Source organism: Rana temporaria, chromosome 3 (assembly GCF_905171775.1).
Source record: "Rana temporaria chromosome 3, aRanTem1.1, whole genome shotgun sequence".
Taxonomy (NCBI): Eukaryota; Metazoa; Chordata; class Amphibia; order Anura; family Ranidae; genus Rana; species Rana temporaria.
The window spans coordinates 316,744,683-316,762,896 of record NC_053491.1 but is presented as its reverse complement, the minus strand read 5'-3'; the positions used below and the strand labels follow the sequence as shown (position 1 = coordinate 316,762,896).

Here is an 18,214-nt window from a genome sequence, read left to right as displayed (position 1 = left end):
TAGGGGTTATCAGGCTTCGGGTGACGTCACTTCCGGCCCGGAGTAGAAAAACAGAAATTGCACTTAAACACATCCTAAATATATTCTTAATACTGTACCTGAGTCTTATTGACTCTTAGCTTATGGGAGTGCATTTTCTGTCTAGTTTTTATTATTTTAATATACTTGTTGCACTGTGAGCGATCATTCCTTTGTTTGAGTTTGGCCCCGCACCAGCTGAAGGAGACTCTTAAAGGGACCTGCACATTACACCTCTGAGTATTAGACATCTAATCTGGGTGGGGGAGATCCCAGCATTATTGGATCAAGTGCTATTGACCCATGTATTTTATGTGTCATGCCCTGAAGTGATCATGCAATCTGTGGACTGGTGCAACACCGGTCAATGGAATGAAGCATGGTCTAGATTACCTAACTGCGTACTTTGTCAGTGCAGGTGGATATTTGTGGAATTAAGATTTGTGACATTATTTTGTGCATTCCTATGACTTAAAAGCAACTGTGGACTGATATTGACATTTTGGACTATTATTGGGGGTACTTTATAATTCATGGCACATTTTATGTTTACTTTTATATTCAAAATTGTTCGAAATTTCTATTTATTCATTTTATATGAGGTTATTGCTTAATTGGGTTATTTTGCACTATTTACACTTTATATTAAAGCTTTGGGGTTAATCTCTGTATGGTGTTAGTCTTTGAAGAAAAAGCTCTGTAGTGTGTTTAACTATATTATGAGTTTTGAAGAAACAGAATGGTGGTTTATTATTTACGTTGTTAGGTATTATTTCTATACACCTAAATTCAGATAAGAACATATCAGAATTCTAATGCCACTTTATGGGAAAACTATGCTACCTGCTAGTGACCCAAGACCATGGACTTAGGTTAAGTATCTAAGAAAAATAAGACTAAAACCAGAGAGGATGAACATTTGTTAGAGGTATTGGGGATCCAAAGAAATAAGATACATTAAATAAGAGCAACTGTAAAAAAAGGAAACATGAATTTTACCATAAGTATGTTGGATAAATAAGGAAAGATCTATCGGTATAAAGAACATATAGTATCCTGAGAATGGATTTCAGATGAGGAAATGAGCAGAAAACATGCTAAGGGTTTAAAAAATAACTCACCTTGCTGGGATCATTCAAACAGTTTGTATCCGATGTGCTATCATTGTCTTTAACTAGTTCACGCAACTGGGGAAAATCCAGAGACTGCAGAAAAACTGAGTCCCTCTGTTGTGGGGCTGGGGGCACACTAGTTTGGTAAAATTGTCCTTGTCCCCCTGGAGGAACCATCCTGACCTCCATGTATTTTAAGGTTCCATCTGTGTTCAGAAAAAGAGCCGGCTGATACTGATCCAAGTAGGATTTTGATTCAGATCCACTAAGATAACAGCAGCTACTATAATCATAACTTTCCTTCCTCAAACATTTCACTAGCAGTATAATGAATGTCACAAGGGAAACTAAACTGATAGCAACAAGAGAAACAATTAAATATAAAGTGATGTCTGATGGTGGTTTAGAATTTCTAAGGAAATCTCCAGATTTGGGTTTTTCTACTGCAACATCATCTGCTATACTGATAAGTACAGTGACAGTAGTAAATAATGGGGGATCCCCATGATCACTGATATAAATGATAAATTGCTGCTCTGTATTTTCTATCTCCTGAAATCCTCGGACAGTCCTGACCTCTCCTGTATGTTTAGAAACTTGGACCAGTGCAGAACTGCTAGGTTCTAAAAGGTTAAAGGCCAACCAGGCATTGTGACCAGAGTCCAGATCCACTGCAGTCAATTTTGTCACCAGATATCCAGCACTTGTAGATTTTGGGATCCTCTCTTGGACAATGAGATCCTCAGAGTGCTCCGGATACAGCAGGGTGGGAGAGTTGTCATTTGTATCCAATATGAATATATAGACAGGGACAGTAGAAAATAACTTTGGAGATCCAGAATCTTCTACTTTTATGGCGATTTGTAGAGTCTGAATGTGTTCATAGTCAAAGGAACGCTGAGCATATATATCACCAGTATTAGAATTTATATAAACAAAAGAAGATACAGACGATCCATCTATCTGGGTTTCGACTATAGAGTACAGCAGATCAGAGTTAACCCCCTCATCTGCATCAGTAGCAGACACTGTACATAGAAGAATTCCTGGGTCACTGTTCTCCTTAATAAAAGCATTATAGGTAGATTGTGTAAATGCTGGTGCATTATCATTAACATCAGAAACCCTGAGAATAACAGTCATTTTACTGGACAGAGCTGGAGAGCCTAAATCTGAAGCTGTGAGCTCTATAGTGTATTGGGCTATTTTTTCTCTATCCAAAATCCCATCAGTGACCAGTGAATAATGTTTTTTGATAGTTCCAATTCTAAATGGAATATTGGGGGATAATTCCAATTGAATCTCTCCATTTTTCCCAGAATCCTTGTCTACTACATTAATCAATCCCACAGAAGTTCCCACAGGAGCATTTTCTGGAATCTCATTTGCCATAGAAGCAAAAGAAATCTCAGGATAATTGTCATTTACATCTTCTACTTCTATATGAACCAGACAGTCACCTTCCAGTTTAGGAAGTCCTTTGTCTACTGCTTTGATGGAAATTTCATAAAAATTTGCTTCTTCAAAATCAACAGATCCATTAATACAGATCTGACCATGTTCATTTAAAGAAAATTTTTCTCGGGCAGATTCAGATGTGTGCTCATCAGTATAATACAAAATTTCACCATTTGCTCCCTCATCAAGATCTGAAGCATTTAAAGTTAATATCACCGTATAGAGAGGGAGATTTTCTTTCAGATTGAGTTTATATACTGGCTGATCAAAGACTGGTGGATTATCATTAATATCTAACACTTTTATTGTGATGTGACAGGATCCTGATCTAGCCGGTTCTCCACCATCAATAGCAGTGAGAATAAGATTGTGTTCTTGTTTCTCCTCCCTATCTAACACCTTCTCTAATATCAGCTGAGGGATGAGAGTGCCATCCTTGCGATTCTTTACAGACAATGAGAAATAAGGATTTGTATTTAATATGTACTGACTAACACCATTAATACCAACATCCAAATCCTTTGCAATCTCTAAGGAAAACTTAGCACCAGGACTTGTCCAGAACTCTGTAACTTCTATAATGCGATTATTAAATACAAATGTGGGAGAATTATCATTAATATCCTGAATATCTATGTCTAGACTAAAAAGCTCTAATGGATTTTCAGCAACCATCTCTAAATTCATCACACAGCTCACACTGGATCCACATAGGGTTTCTCTATCAATCCTGTCATTAACAATCAAACCTCCATTTTCCTTATTTACAGTAAAATATTTTTGCTTTTTCTCAGATGACAAATGTAATCTGCGCTGAGCAATCTCTGCACGTTTTATGCCCAGATCCTGAGCTACATTTCCTACCCATGTCCCTGGATCAGACTCCTCCACAATAGAATAACGAAGCTGCCCAGAGACCCAGCCCCAGCTACAAAGGAGAAGGGAGAAAGCTACTTGCCATTTCCAACACAGACAGCAGTCTCTGATGTCCATATCTTACAATGTTTCCTTGATATTTGCTGTATCATAGATGTTTTATAATCCACACTGCCTGTTGTTTATAAATTCATATGTGTTTTATAGCAAAAATAATCCATCTGTAGCAAAAACATCCTCAGGATCCCTAATGAAGCAGTCCTTTGTGTGTGAGAGGAGAGATGGGAGGGTGAATCACTGAGCCAGGGGGAGGAGAGAGCAGGGCTAGTTTGAGCAGATATATTTCTGTAGCTAAATAAAATCTTCAGAGGACAAGTCTGCCCTCTTGTGGCCTTTAGATATAACTGCAACCTTATGCAATACACCCAGGAGTTATGTTGATGAAAAGGAAGATGGAAACAACTCCCTGATAAATACTTGAGCTGTGCATACTGAAATAAAAAGCAATTGCTGCCAGAGATGGATACATAGGCATAACCTGATTTATTAATGTTTTTTAAAGTGATTGTAAAGTCTTGTTTTTTTTATATATATAAAAATTACTAACCTGCTCTGTTTCCATGGATTTGCACAGAGCAGTCCAGATCCTCCTCTTCTTGCGTTCCTCTCCTGTGCTCCTGACACCTCCCTCCTGTTGAGTGCCCCCACAGCAAGCAGCTTTCTATGGGGACACCCAAGATGAGCTGCAGCTCTGTGTGTCCATTCAGACTTTACAACCTCTTAATATCTATTTATGAACACATTTTTATTTCTTAAAAATGTGAACTGAATCAAACCAATATTAGTTAAACTGAGAACGCAATTGTAAACAATTACGGTTCTTGCAATCTCTCGCTCTCCTTCTCTCTCTCTCTCCCTTTCTCTCTGGGCTGAGTCCTGTATAATACTTTGTATCCCAATTAGTGCCAATGTATACAAATATAGACTTTAGAAATGTAAGTACTGGCGGGTTATAGACATGCAAAGCCATAATGTAATTGACTGTGATGCTATTAGACTTATGTTTGGGACTTCACTTTTCCTAATATGGATCATGAGCATTCACACAGGTTGCTATCAATGAGAAGAATCAAGCGGGATTGATTTGCTAAAACCGGAAAGTGGAAAATCTGGTACAACTGTGCATGGTAGCCAGACAACTTCTAGCTTCTGCATGTTCAATTAAGCTTTAGCAATAAAACCTGGAAGCTGATTAGTTTCGATGCAGAGCTGCAACAGATTTTGCAATCTCCAGTTTTAGTAAATCAACCTCAGTGTGTACTTCCCACCGTGAAGCTCATTAAAGCACAATCTAAGACTAAGTTTCAATTTTTTGCTCTTCTAAACTATATTAATTGTGCCATCACTAAAAATTCACATCTTTGGTTGTACATAATTCTCATATATTAACTAAAAAATAAATATATTTATTACCATGGGTAACTCATTATGAGATCAATTAAGATCAGGTGATTGGTTACAGATTGTCAACAGATGTGTAGATGACAAATGAGAAGCAAATAGTATAGCTATAATACAGCACTTGAGATACAAAACATACAAAGACTATCTTGATATGTGAGAAAATACAATACATATATTAAAAGCTCTAAAAGAGAATCTTTAACGAAAAAAATTATAGATTAAAAAAAATATATTGCTTGATGTGAAATATAAAGACTATACATAAAAGAAGTGCACATTCAAAGTGTATCACAAACAATGGGCATAATACAATGTCCATTGCTCCAGGACTTTTTTAAACATATTTCATAAAAAGGTCCACATCATAGCGATAGTTCATTCCCGCAAGGTGCCCTTGTTTGCAGGTGGAAAATCCACCAAACTTCACGTAAAAGAAGTGCACAGTGGATGCCCCCCCCCCCCCCCACATGAGGATAGTTTAACTCTTTCCAAACATGAGCACGAGAAGGATGCCATATTGCCATTATGTTCATACTTTGTCTGTATTGTTTGTTACATTTATTGCATTCCACAACATATACAACATTACTAGTGCCACAGTTGATAAATTCCCAGATCGCAAATTCTCGTCCTGTGGCACATGAAATTACTGTCTTGTGTTGTCTGGAGTGTCTACTACAAAAACGGCATGTTATTCCCGGAAATGTAAGAGCCCACAGTATTCAACCAAGTTTTTTTTGTGTTGCTGTGACTCAAACAGACTTGGGGACAGAAGGCCTCCTAGCGTTTTAGCACGGTGGCTTGGAAACCTACTGCGCGACTTAAGTATTGGTGCCAAATCTCCATCCATGGAAAGTATTGGTAAGTATGTATTAGTAGGTAAGTTGGTAAGTATTTATAGTTTATGGCATCCTTCTGACTATCAAAACTGAATTCCAAATTGAGATTATTTTTGTTTGCTAAGGATACAAAGGTGACACAGTCCACAAGGGAACCATCCCATACAATCAGAAGGTCGTCTATGTAGCGACTTTAACTAACTATAGAACCTGCACATGGGTTGTGTTGGGAGAAGAGAAAACTCTCCTCCCACCAGCCCATATACAGGTTCACCAGGGGTGGTGAAAAACAGGCCCCCATCGAGGCTCCCCTACATTGTAGATAAAAGACCCGATCGAACATGAAATAATTACGGCTGAGCAGAAATTCAACTGACATAATTATGAACAAATCGGTGTCGTAAGTGCTGTAGCATGTGAAGTGATGTTCAATGGCTTTGATTGCAAAATTGTGTGGAGTACAGGAATATAGGGCCAGATTCACAAAGGGGATACGCCGTCGTATCTCTGTTTCTATCTATGCGACTGATTCATAGAATTGTATAGTAATTGTTTTACACTGTCGGATCTTAGGATGCAGTACCACGGCCGCCGCTGGGGGGAGTTCGCTTCGTAAACCAGCGTCGGGTATGCAAATTAGGAGTTACAGCGATCCACGACGGGTTTTCGCGTTCGCTACGTCGCCGCTAGTCTAGTTTCCCGTCGCAAATTTAGTCATCGTTTTGGGTGCCCTAACTTTAGTCAGCAATCGTATTGCTGTCTAAAGTATGGCCGTCGTTCCCGCGTCGAAATGTAAAATTTAACGTTGTTTGCGTAACACATCCGGGAATACGGAAGTACGCTACGCGCGTCGTCGTTCGAAAAAATGACGTCACGGTGCGCAAAGCACGATGGGAATTGCGAAACGGAGCATGCGCAGTAGGTCCGGCGCGGGAGCGCGCCTAATTTAAATGGCACACGCCCATTTGAATTGGCCCGCCTTGCGCCGGAGGCTGCCGGCGTAGTTTTCATCGCAAGTGCTTTGTGAATCAGGCACTTGCGATGAAAACTTGCGGCGGTGTAATGTATCTACAATACGTTACGCCGCCACGATTCTACGTGAATCTGGCCCATAGTGACTTCACATCCATGGTGAGCCACTGGTACTCCTCTTTCCACACTACTTCCTGTAAAGATGCCAGTACTGATGTGGTATCCTTAATATAGCCAGGTAATCTTACAACCAATGGTTGAAGATACTGATCTAACCAATAACCCAAATGCTCAAAAAGGGAGCCGATACCTGCCACTATTGGTCTACCTTGTACCGGAACTATGTTCTTGTGGAGTTTGGGCATGTGATGGAAAATGGGGACTATAGGTGAATTGACCATAAGATGCTCTGCCACTTTTCTGTCAAACATGTGACAGTCTTTTATGTATAAATGTTCATGCTTTTCAACATACATGTGTGCTGTGAACAAGGCTTATCGCCAAAACTGCTGCTGACTACTCACTGTGAAGGCTTCACAATAAATACGCTTGATGTAATGGAGTTGCTGGATGCTTCTTTTACTCGATGACCGTTTATCTATTGGTGTGTGGGAGGACACTTCAGCTTTGACACCCTGACTGCAAACTTCCAAAGTAAGACTTTGTTTCCCACTGTTCTGAGCCATACAATCTTTGATTAACTCATTATGAGATTCCTGGTTTATTTATTATTTTATTACAGGTATTTATATATTGCCCAAAAAAAATCAGCACTTTACATACTGTACATTCAAATAGTCCCCTCCCTCAAGTAGCTTACAATCTAAGAATAAACACAGAAAAAATATATTTAAGAAGAAGATCCTGAAATGTAAGCTAACTTGTCTTTCCACAAGTGCTGCAAAAATGGGACTATAGGGTATTTGCAGATCCTGGCTCTACACAAATAATAAGTTGAGTCCCTCAAAACCCAATAGCACATAAAAAGCAACTTAGATAGAGAGTTTGATGTATCCTTTTGCATTTGAGACAGAATACTGTGTCTATATAAAACTACATCTAAATACATAACCAATATGTAATGTTCAAAGTACCATTCTCATCATAAGCACTTTTTTGTGTGATGCCCTTTTTTAAGACTTTAGCTGTGGTTTCTATTAATCACATTCCCTACAAAAGAACATCACTCCTTTTTAGACATGCTGCCTGTGGTATATATACACTTTAGAGCCTTACATATAGGTGATACATGCTATGACAAGACACACTCAAAACACATTGACAACACCCTTAGATGCATAATAAAAAGGCACATGTGTTATGTACCACAGTGTAGGTGGATACTAATAGAACACAAAACTAAAAACAGCCAAATATGTAATACACATACAATTAAGCTCACTAATAAATTGACAAAATTAGTCCTACAGCTGCACATTCTATAAGTCTATATATGCCTAATAGATTACTCCAAATACATGACTACCCCACTAGCTGCCAAATTTTAAATATTACATATGTTTTTTTAGATAAAAAAATTTACAGGCTTACAGAATAACTCACCTTATTTGGATCATTCAGGCAACTTGCATCTGAACAGTTATCACTGTCTTTAACAAGATCACGTAACTGGGGAAAATCCAGAGACTGCAAAAAAGCAGAATCCCGCTGTTGTGGGGCTGGGGGCACATTAGTTTGGTAACATTGTCCTTGTCCTCCTGGAACCATCCTGACCTCCATGTATTTTAGGGTTCCATCTGTGTTCAGGAAAAGAGCCGGATGATACTGATCCATGTATAATTTAGATTCAGATCCACTAAGATAACAGCAGCTGCTACTATACCCATAACTTTCCTTTCTCAGACATTTCACCAATAATATAATGAAAGTCACAAGGGAAACTAAACTGATAGCAACAAGAGAAACAATTAAATATAAAGTCATATCTGTTGGTGGTTTGGAACTTCTTTGAAAATCTCCAGATTTTGGTCTTTCCACTTCAACATCATCTGCTATGCTGACAACTACAGTGACAGTAGCAGATAACGGAGGCTCCCCATGATCACTGATGGAAATGACAACTTGCTGCTCACTATTTTCTATTACCTGAAATTCTTGTACAGTCCTGACCTCTCCTGTATGTTTAGACACTTGGAAAAGTGCAGAACTGCCAGGGTCAATAAGGTTAAAGGCCAACCAGGCATTGTGACCAGAGTCCAGATCCACTGCAGTCAGTTTTGTCACCAGATATCCGGCACTTGTAGATTTAGGGACCCTCTGTCGAACAATGAGATCCTCAGAGTGCTCCGGATACAGCAGGGTGGGGGAGTTGTCATTTGTATCCAATATGAATATAAAGACAGGGACAGTAGAAAATAGCTTTGGAGATCCAGAATCCTCCACTTTCACCATGATTTGCAGAGTCTGAAGATGCTCATAGTCAAAGGAACGCTGAGCATATATATCACCAGTATTAGAATTAATGTAAACAAAAGAGGATATAGAGGATCCATCTATCTGGGTCTCCACTATAGAGTAAACCATCTCAGAGTTAACACCCTCATCTGCATCAGTAGCAGACACTGTACATAGAAGAGTCCCTGGGGAACTGTTTTCCTTTATAAAAGCATTGTAAGTAGACTGTAAAAATGTTGGTGCATTATCATTAACATCAGAAATCTTGAGAATAACAGTAATTTTACTGGATAGAGCTGGAGAACCTAAATCAGAAGCCATCAGCTCAATAATGTATTGAGATTCTTTTTCTCTATCCAGAATAGCTACACTGACCAGTGAGTAATGGTTTTTATTCGTTTTTATTTTAAATGGAATATTGGGAGATAATTCCAATTGAATCTCTCCATTTTTCCCAGAATCCTTGTCTATAACATTAATAAATCCCACAGCAGTTCCCAGAGGAGCATTTTCTGGAATCTCATTTGGTATAGAAGAAAAAGAAATCTCAGGATAATTGTCATTTACATCTTCTATTTCTATATGAACCACACAGTCACCTTCTAGTTTAGGAAGTCCTTTGTCTACTGCTTTGATAGATAGTTCATAAAAGTTTACTTCTTCAAAATCTACAGAACCATTAATATAAATCTGACCATTCTGTTCATTCAGAGCAAATTTTTCTCTGGCAGATCCTGATGTATGCTCCTCAATATAATACAAGATTTCACCATTTGCTTCCCCATCAAGATCTGTTGCATTTAAAGTTAATATAACTGTATTTAGAGGTACATTTTCCTTTAGGTTGATCTTATACACTGACTGATCAAAGACTGGTGGATTATCATTAATATCTAACACTGTTATTGTGATATGACAGGATCCTGATCTAGCCGGTTCTCCTCCATCTATAGCAGTGAGAATAAGATTATGTTCTCGTTTCTCTTCCCTATCTAACACCTTCTCTAATATCAGCTGAGGGATGAGAGTGCCATCCTTGCGATTTTTTACAGACAATGAGAAATAAGGATTTGTATTTAATATGTACTGGCTAACACCATTAACACCAACATCTAAATCCTTAGCAATATCTAAGGTAAACCTAGCACCAGGGCTTGCAACTAACTCTGTAATCTCTAAAAGGCGCCTGTTAGATAAAAATATGGGGGAATTATCATTAATATCCTGAATCTCTATGTTTAAACTAGAAAGCTCTAAAGGATTTTCAGCAACCACTTCTAAAAGCAGCACACAATACACATTGGATCCACATAGGATCTCTCTATCAATCCTATCATTTATAGTCAAACCTCCATTTTCCTTGTTTACAGTAAAATATTTTTGGTATTTCTCAGATGATAAATGTAATCTGCGCTGAGCAATCTCTGCCCGTTTTATGCCCAGATCCTGAGCTACATTGCCTACCCATGTCCCTGGATCAGACTCCTCCACAATAGAGTAATGCAGCTGCCCAGAGACCCAGCCCCAGCTACAAAGGAGAAGGGAGAAAGCTACTTGCCATTTCCAACACAGACTGCAGTCTCTGATGTCCATATCTTACAATGTTTCCTTGGTATTTGCTGTATCATAGATCCTTTATAATCCACACTGCCTGTTGTTTATAAATTCATATGTGTTTTATAGCAAAAATAATCCATCTGTAGCAAAAACATCCTCAGGATCCCTAACGAAGCAGTCCTTTGTGTGTGAGAGGAGATGGGAGGGTGAATCACTGAGCCAGGGGGAGGAGAATGCAGGGCTAGTTTGAGCAGATATGTTTCTGTAGCTAAATACAATGTGTGGATGACAAGTCTGCCCTCCTGTGGCCTTTGTAAATAACTGCAATCTTATGTAATACACAGGAGTTATCATGTTTCAACAGTAAATAGGGCTATATTTTTTCCAAAAGGCAGGGTTGTTTTTTTCAACACGTATTTTTGCTGAGCAATAATGTATATATTATGATCATTAAATTATTTAGCATTTGCTAAGTAAAATATAAAATATATGTAGCAAACTTGGTGGATTTCAATCCATTAATTGAAACAAGCCTATCATTAAGTTCAGGGTATGGCTTGGATTTAAAAGTAGTTTTCATGCTTTGTTATGTTTCATGTCTGATCATTCTTTCTGTTCAGTCACTAGAAGTTATGCTGATATGCAAATTTCTACCAAGCACTTTTGCATTAAAAACTGTCAAGGGTGAGTATACATAATACATTTAAAAAAAGAAGACCTAAAGGCTGGAAGAAACAAACTCTCTAATGCTGCGTACACATGATCGGATTTTCTGTCGGAAAAACCTTGGATGGTTTTTCCACCGGAATTCCACTTAAGCTTGGCTTGCATCTGTCAAGAACGCAGTGACGTAAAACACTATGACAAGCCGAGAAAATAAAGTTTAATGCTTCCGAGCATGCGTCGAATTGTTTCCGAGCATGCGTCGGAATTTTGTGTGTCGTAATTGCTACAGACGATCAGATTTTCCGATAAGAATTTTTTCCTTCTGAAAATTTGAGAACCATTTTTCAATCTTTTGTTGGCGGAAATTCCGACAGCAAAAGTCTGATGGAGAATACACACTGAATTTCCATTCAAATGCTCACATCAGACTTTTGCTGTTGGAATTTCTGATTGTGTGTATGGGGCATAACACATTTCATAAGTAATAATGCTTTTAATTATGACCCAAACAGTAAAATAGTGAACAAAAAGTACTGCAAAGCACAACAAAATAACTTGACAAAACATTGTGTGCCATATGGAAGAGAGTGTTTATCTGTCCAGGACATGCAAATGGCTACAATTTACTTTTTTTAAATGCAGACTAAATAAGAAGGACAGGCTTTGACTAGAAATAATAGGAAGGACTTTTTCTTCTAAAAACGTTCTATATAAAAGGGCAAATAAGAATCAAGTCAAAGAAATTGTAGTTCTGCATTGTAAGTAAGGAAACAAGGTTTTCATTTTTGACAGAATATTCTATTAAAAAAATGTAAATGTACTTTAGAGCTTCACATAAAAAAAGAATATCCCTAGAAATTACATATCGAACACTCACATGCTTATTTTTGGTTTCTGTAATTTTAACCATGAATGCTCTGCATCATGAGGGCTTCCTAGAGCAGTCTGCATGCAAACAATGTCTGATTATGAGCGTGCATTACTCCACACTGACATCCACACATCAAGGCATTTTTATATTTGCATAGCTTCCCTCAAGAGGGAGCCTGCTGCTTGCACCAGGGCTAAAGGCTCTTTTGAGGTGCCATGATCCTTAAAGCGGGGGTTCACCCCAAAAACAAATTTAACATTACATTCAGGCGAGTTGTTAGAATGACAATCGGCTGTTTTTTTTAAATCCTTGCCGTACATACCGTTTTATATATATATGTTCACCGCGGCTTCCGGGTATAATCTGCGGGACTGGACGTTCCTAATTGATTGACATGCTTCCAACCGGCGCATACAGCGCGTCACGAGTTGCTGAAAGAAGCCGGACTGCGAGTCGGCTCTATACGGCGCCTGCGCACCGACGTTTGGCTTCTTTCGGCAACTCGTGACGTGCTGTATGCGCCGGTCGGAAGCATGTCAATCAATTAGGAACGCCCAGTCCCGCAGATTATACACGGAAGCGGCGGTGAACATATATATATAAAACGGTATGTACGGCAAGGATTTAAAAAAAAAAACCAGTCATTCTAACAACTCGCCTGAATGTAATGTTAAAAAAATTTTTGGGGGTGAACCCCCACTTTAATTGCACTGGGTCTAAAAAGGCAAGACATGAAAACAGAAAGATTTTACTTACCAATTGTATTAGCATGTTGATAAGGGGGAAAGAAGGAACAATGGAAGGTACATTTAAAAAGCATAAGCCTTAAAGGAGTTGTAAAGGAAAAAAAAAAATTGCCTAAAATTAATGTCTGCAAGGTAGACAGACAGAATAGTGTAATGATTCTGTTAAAAAACAAGTAAATACCTATTAAATTCCTTCATCTATATCACCTCCGGCGTTCTAGTTTCTGTTCTCTCATTCACTTCCTGGTTTGCGGCGCTCGTTCATGTAAGAACTACATTTCCCAGTATGCATTGCGGCATGCCCAGTAATTCACACCTCCTTGAAGTCTCTAACATGTAGAGAGCATCCTGCCGCACAGATGTAGTTCCCAGGAGGGGGCGAGCACGTCACTGACCACTGCAGTAAAGCCTCCCTTCACGGTGGTGAGTAAAATCAGACAAGCAGAAAGTGAACAGAACAGAGAAGAAATAGAGCAACTTCTGAGCAAAAAGGCAGTGAAAAGAGGAATGTCTGCAGGTAAAGGATGCTTATTATGAACAAAAAAATCCTTTACAACCCATTTAAAATGAACAGCAGAGGACACATCTAAGTGCAGTAAAACAAAAATTAAAAAAACACTCACTTTTATTGATAAATAAAAACAATTGGCAACTCACAGAAAAGCCACTGTCTATTTAACTTTATCCATTGGGAGCTGTCATCCTAACCACAACAGCACACAGCAAAGGTAATCCAGTACACAAGCTATGTGATTCCAATGGCCAGGAACAACTGGGAGACATGTGAGGCAGTCAGTCAGATTCTGGTAGGCATGAATGAATGAATGAATGAAAAACTTATATAGCGCGGCACATGCGAACTGAATCGCCTCTGGGCGATGGAGGAGGTATGGCTACATCATGTTTCAAGGTCACTCTTTTTCAAACTTTTCTCAAATGTGAGTTGTCAATTATTTTTATCGTTAAGTGTGAGTTTTTTTAGATATGCCCTCTGCTATTCCATTGTGTAGCTTTAGAGATTTCTTCAGTCTCTTGACAAGCAGCACTGAGTGTTGGAAGCCAGCTGAGGTAACTCCTGATGTGCCACACAAGGACCTTATGAGGTCCTTTGCTGAGCATCCATTTTAAAGGTGTTACTGTTTGGCAACTTGTCACGATATAGTGTGTTTATAGACGTCAAGAGAACCTGCCACCTATATGTCAAATATTATTTCAAGCACTCCAATAGATGCTCATGTATTATGATAATAGACAAAAAACACTACTTATTAGTCCATAAAGTACAGTAATGTCTTCCTCACAGCCCACAATTTCCTTGTGCTTCCTTGTGCTACTAGCTTGAATCCATCAGGAGTTGTTGGTTACTTCCAGACTCTTAAAGCCGCCCCCCTGCCCAGTCATGACAATGTGGCTCTGTATCTCATGCTAATGCATGTTTAGATTTCACTGGCAATCTTTTAATATACTAGTTGATGATCAACATCAGTACCAGTTCACATAAAAAAAGCTTTGGCAACCAGTAAGAAAGCAATATCCTTAAAGAAACAATGTGGTCATGAAATCTTTCCATACTTCAGTAATCTCTCAATACTTCTGAACTTACTGCCTGCAGCCTTCTGGGGTGTGTGATGTGCATATCCCAGGAGGCTGTGGGTGACCCAAGGATACTTTACTCTTACCTGGGTGAAAAACAAGCATGTGGGAGGATGAATCTAACCAAAGCAACTATTTTCAAAATCACAAAAAATTTAATTGGATGTGATTGTGTATGAAACAGGGAAAACGGAGGGAATGCTAGAAAGTGCAATTACTGGTGAATCGTCCTCATTAAGCTTTACAGGCTTGATAAAAAATAATTTGTTTTGTGTACCAGACTGTAAGTGGATACTAATATAGCACAAAACTAAAACAGGCAAATATGTGATATATATATATATATATATATATATATATATATATATATATATATATATATATATATATATATATATATATATATATATATATATATATATATATATATATATATATATATATATATATATATATATATAAAAGAATATGTTAGCATTGCACTGCAGCAACTACATAATCATCCAGCTGCCAAATCTAAAACCTTTGAATTATAATGTTAAAAAGATAGGAGATAAGAAGCTGCAGGCTTAGGGAATAACTTACCTTGTTTTGATCATTCAAACAGCTTGTATCTGAAGAGGTATCGCTGTCTTTAACTAGATCCCGTAGCTGGGGAAAATCCAAAGCTTGCAAAAAAGCTGAATCCCGCTGTTGTGAGGCTGGGGGTACATTTGTTTGATAACATTGTCCTTGTCCCCCTGGAGGAACCATCCTGACTTCCATGTATTTTAGGGTTCCATCTGTGTTCAGGAAAAGAGCCGGCTGATACTGATCCATGTATGATTTAGATTCAGATCCACTCAGGTAACAGCAACTGCTGCTATAACCATAACTTTCCTTTCTCAGACATTTCACTAACAATATAATGAATGTTACAAGGGAAACTAAACTGATAGCCACAAGAGAAACAATTAAATATAAAGTCATATCTGATGGTGGTTTGGAATTTCTGAGGAAATCTCCAGGTTTTGGTCTTTCTACTACAACCTCATCTGCTATGTTTACAAGTACAGTAACAGTAGCAGATAATGGTGGATCCCCATGATCACTAATAGAGATAACAATTTGCTGCTCTGTAGCCTCTATTTCTTGAAATCCTCGTACAGTCCTGACCTCTCCTGTATGTTTAGACACCTGGAATGGTGAAGAGCTGCCAGGATCTATTAGGTTAAAGGCCAACCAGGCATTGTGACCAGAGTCCAGATCCACCGCAGTCAGTTTTGTCACCAGATATCCAGCACTTGTAGATTTTGGGATCCTCTCTTGGACAATGAGATCCTCAGAGTGCTCCGGATACAGCAGGGTGGGAGAGTTGTCATTTGTATCCAATATGAATATAAAGACAGGGACAGTAGAAAATAACTTTTGGGATCCAGAATCCTCTACTTTTATGGTGATTTGTAGAGTCTGTATGTGCTCATAGTCAAAGGAACGCTGAGCATATATATCACCATTATTAGAATTTATATAAACATATGATGACACAGAAGACTCATCAATCTGGGTCTCCACTATAGAGTAAACCAGCTCAGAGTTAACCCCCTCATCTGCATCAGTAGCAGACACTGTACATAGAAGGGTCCCTGGGTCACTGTTTTCCTTTATAAAAGCATTATAAGTAGACTGTAAAAATATTGGTGCATTATCATTAACATCAGAAACCTTGAGAATAACAGTCGTCTTATTGGACAGAACTGGAGATCCTAAATCAGAAGCTGTCAGCTCTATAGTGTATTGGGATATTTTTTCTCTATCCAAAGTCCCATCAGTGACCAATGAGTAATGGTCTTTAGTAGTTCGGATTTTAAATGGAATATTGGGAGATAATTTTAATTGTATCTCTCCATTTTTCCCAGAATCGTTGTCTACTACATTAATAAATCCCACAGCAGTTCCCACAGGAGCATTTTCTGGAATTTCATTTGCCATGGAAGCAAAAGAAATCTCAGGATAATTGTCATTTACATCTTCTATTTCTATATGAACCAGACAGCCACCTTCCAGTTTAGGAAGTCCTTTGTCTACTGCTTTGATTGACAATTCATAAAAATGTACTTCTTCAAAATCTACAGATCCATTAATATAAATCTGACCATTCTGTTCATTCAGAGCAAATCTTTCTCTAGCAAATTCTGATGTGTGTTTGTCAACATAATACAGTATTTCACTATTGACCCCATCATCAAGATCGGTTGCATTTAAAATTAATATAACTGTATTTAAAGGGAGATTTTCTCTTAGATTGATCTTATACACCGACCGATCAAACACTGGTCGATTATCATTAATATCTAACACTGTTATTGTGATATAACAGGATCCTGATCTAGCCGGTTCTCCACCATCTATAGCAGTGAGGATAAGATTGTGTTCTTGTTTCTCCTCCCTATCTAACACCTTCTCTAATATCAGCTGAGGGATGAGAGTGCCGTCCTTGCGATTTTCTACAGATAATGAGAAATAAGGATTTGTATTTAATATGTACTGACTAACACCATTAATACCAACATCCAAATCCTTAGCAATATCCAAAGTAAACCAGTCAGCAGGACTTGCAATTAACTCTGTAATCTCAATAATGTTTTTAGTAGATACAAATATTGGGGAATTATCATTAATATCCTGAATCTCAATATCTAACCTGAAATGCTCTAGAGGATTTTCAGCAACCACCTCTAAACGCAACACACAGCTCACAATGGATCCACATAGGATCTCTCTATCAATCCTGTCATTAACAGTCAAGCCTCCATTTTCCTTATTTACAGTAAAATATTTTTGGTATTTCTCAGATGATAAATGTAATCTGCGCTGAGCAATCTCTGCACGTTTTATGCCCAGATCCTGAGCTACATTTCCTACCCATGTCCCTGGATCAGACTCCTCCACAATAGAATAACGAAGCTGCCCAGAGACCCAGCCCCAGCTACAAAGGAGAAGGGAGAAAGCTACTTGCCATTTCCAACACAGACTGCAGTCTCTGATGTCCATATCTTACAATGTTTCCCTAATATTTGCTGTATCATAGATCCTTTATAATCCACACTGCCTGTTGTTTATAATTGCATAGGTGTTTTATAGCAAAAGTAATCCATATGTAGCAAAAACATCCTCAGGATCCCTAACGAAGCAGTCCTTTGTGTGTGAGAGGAGATGGGAGGGTGAATCACTGAGCCAGGGGGAGGAGAGTGCAGGGCTAGTTTGAGCAGATATATTTCTGTAGCTAAATACAATGTGTGGATGACAAGTGTGCCCTCCTGTGGCCAATAAAAATAACTGCAATCTTACAGAATACACACAGGAGTTACCATGTTTTAAAAGTAAATAGAGCTATTTATTTTCCAAAAGGCAGGATTGTTTTCTTTTTTTTCAATACCTATCTTTGCTGAGCAATAATTTATATATTATGATCATTACAAATATGTAACATTTGCTAAGCAAAACACATGTGTAAACTTTGTGGTTTCGAACCCCTTAATCAATAAAAGTTTATCATGTATTATTATTACATTCAGGTCATGGTTTTGATTTGAAAACAGTTTTCATACTTTGTTATATTTCTAAGTACCTTTAGGCCTTGTCAGT

General features: G+C 38.2%; 2 protein-coding genes across 24 annotated transcripts in view; both read right to left on the bottom strand.

The window, feature by feature from the left end:
• The window catches only part of LOC120932487 (protocadherin gamma-C5-like), a 721,441-nt gene that overhangs the window by 330,548 nt on the left and 372,679 nt on the right, over positions 1–18,214 (bottom strand). The window contains exon 1 of one of the 23 annotated variants that reach the window (XM_040344895.1): positions 15,173–17,635. The exons of 21 other annotated variants lie outside the window; for them this stretch is intronic. In XM_040344895.1, coding sequence (XP_040200829.1) covers positions 15,173–17,620 — 2,448 coding nt within the window. In that variant the 5' untranslated portion in view covers positions 17,621–17,635. Of the gene's footprint in view, positions 1–8,302; positions 10,916–15,172; positions 17,636–18,214 lie in introns of those variants that run through there. One more of the 23 variants, XM_040344898.1, reaches the window with a different exon arrangement.
• Positions 1,179–3,991, bottom strand: LOC120932498 (protocadherin gamma-C5-like). The gene is given in 2 exon segments (XM_040344947.1): positions 1,179–1,335; positions 1,338–3,991. Coding segments are annotated over 2 exon segments (2,313 nt in total). The 5' UTR covers positions 3,582–3,991; the 3' UTR covers positions 1,179–1,266.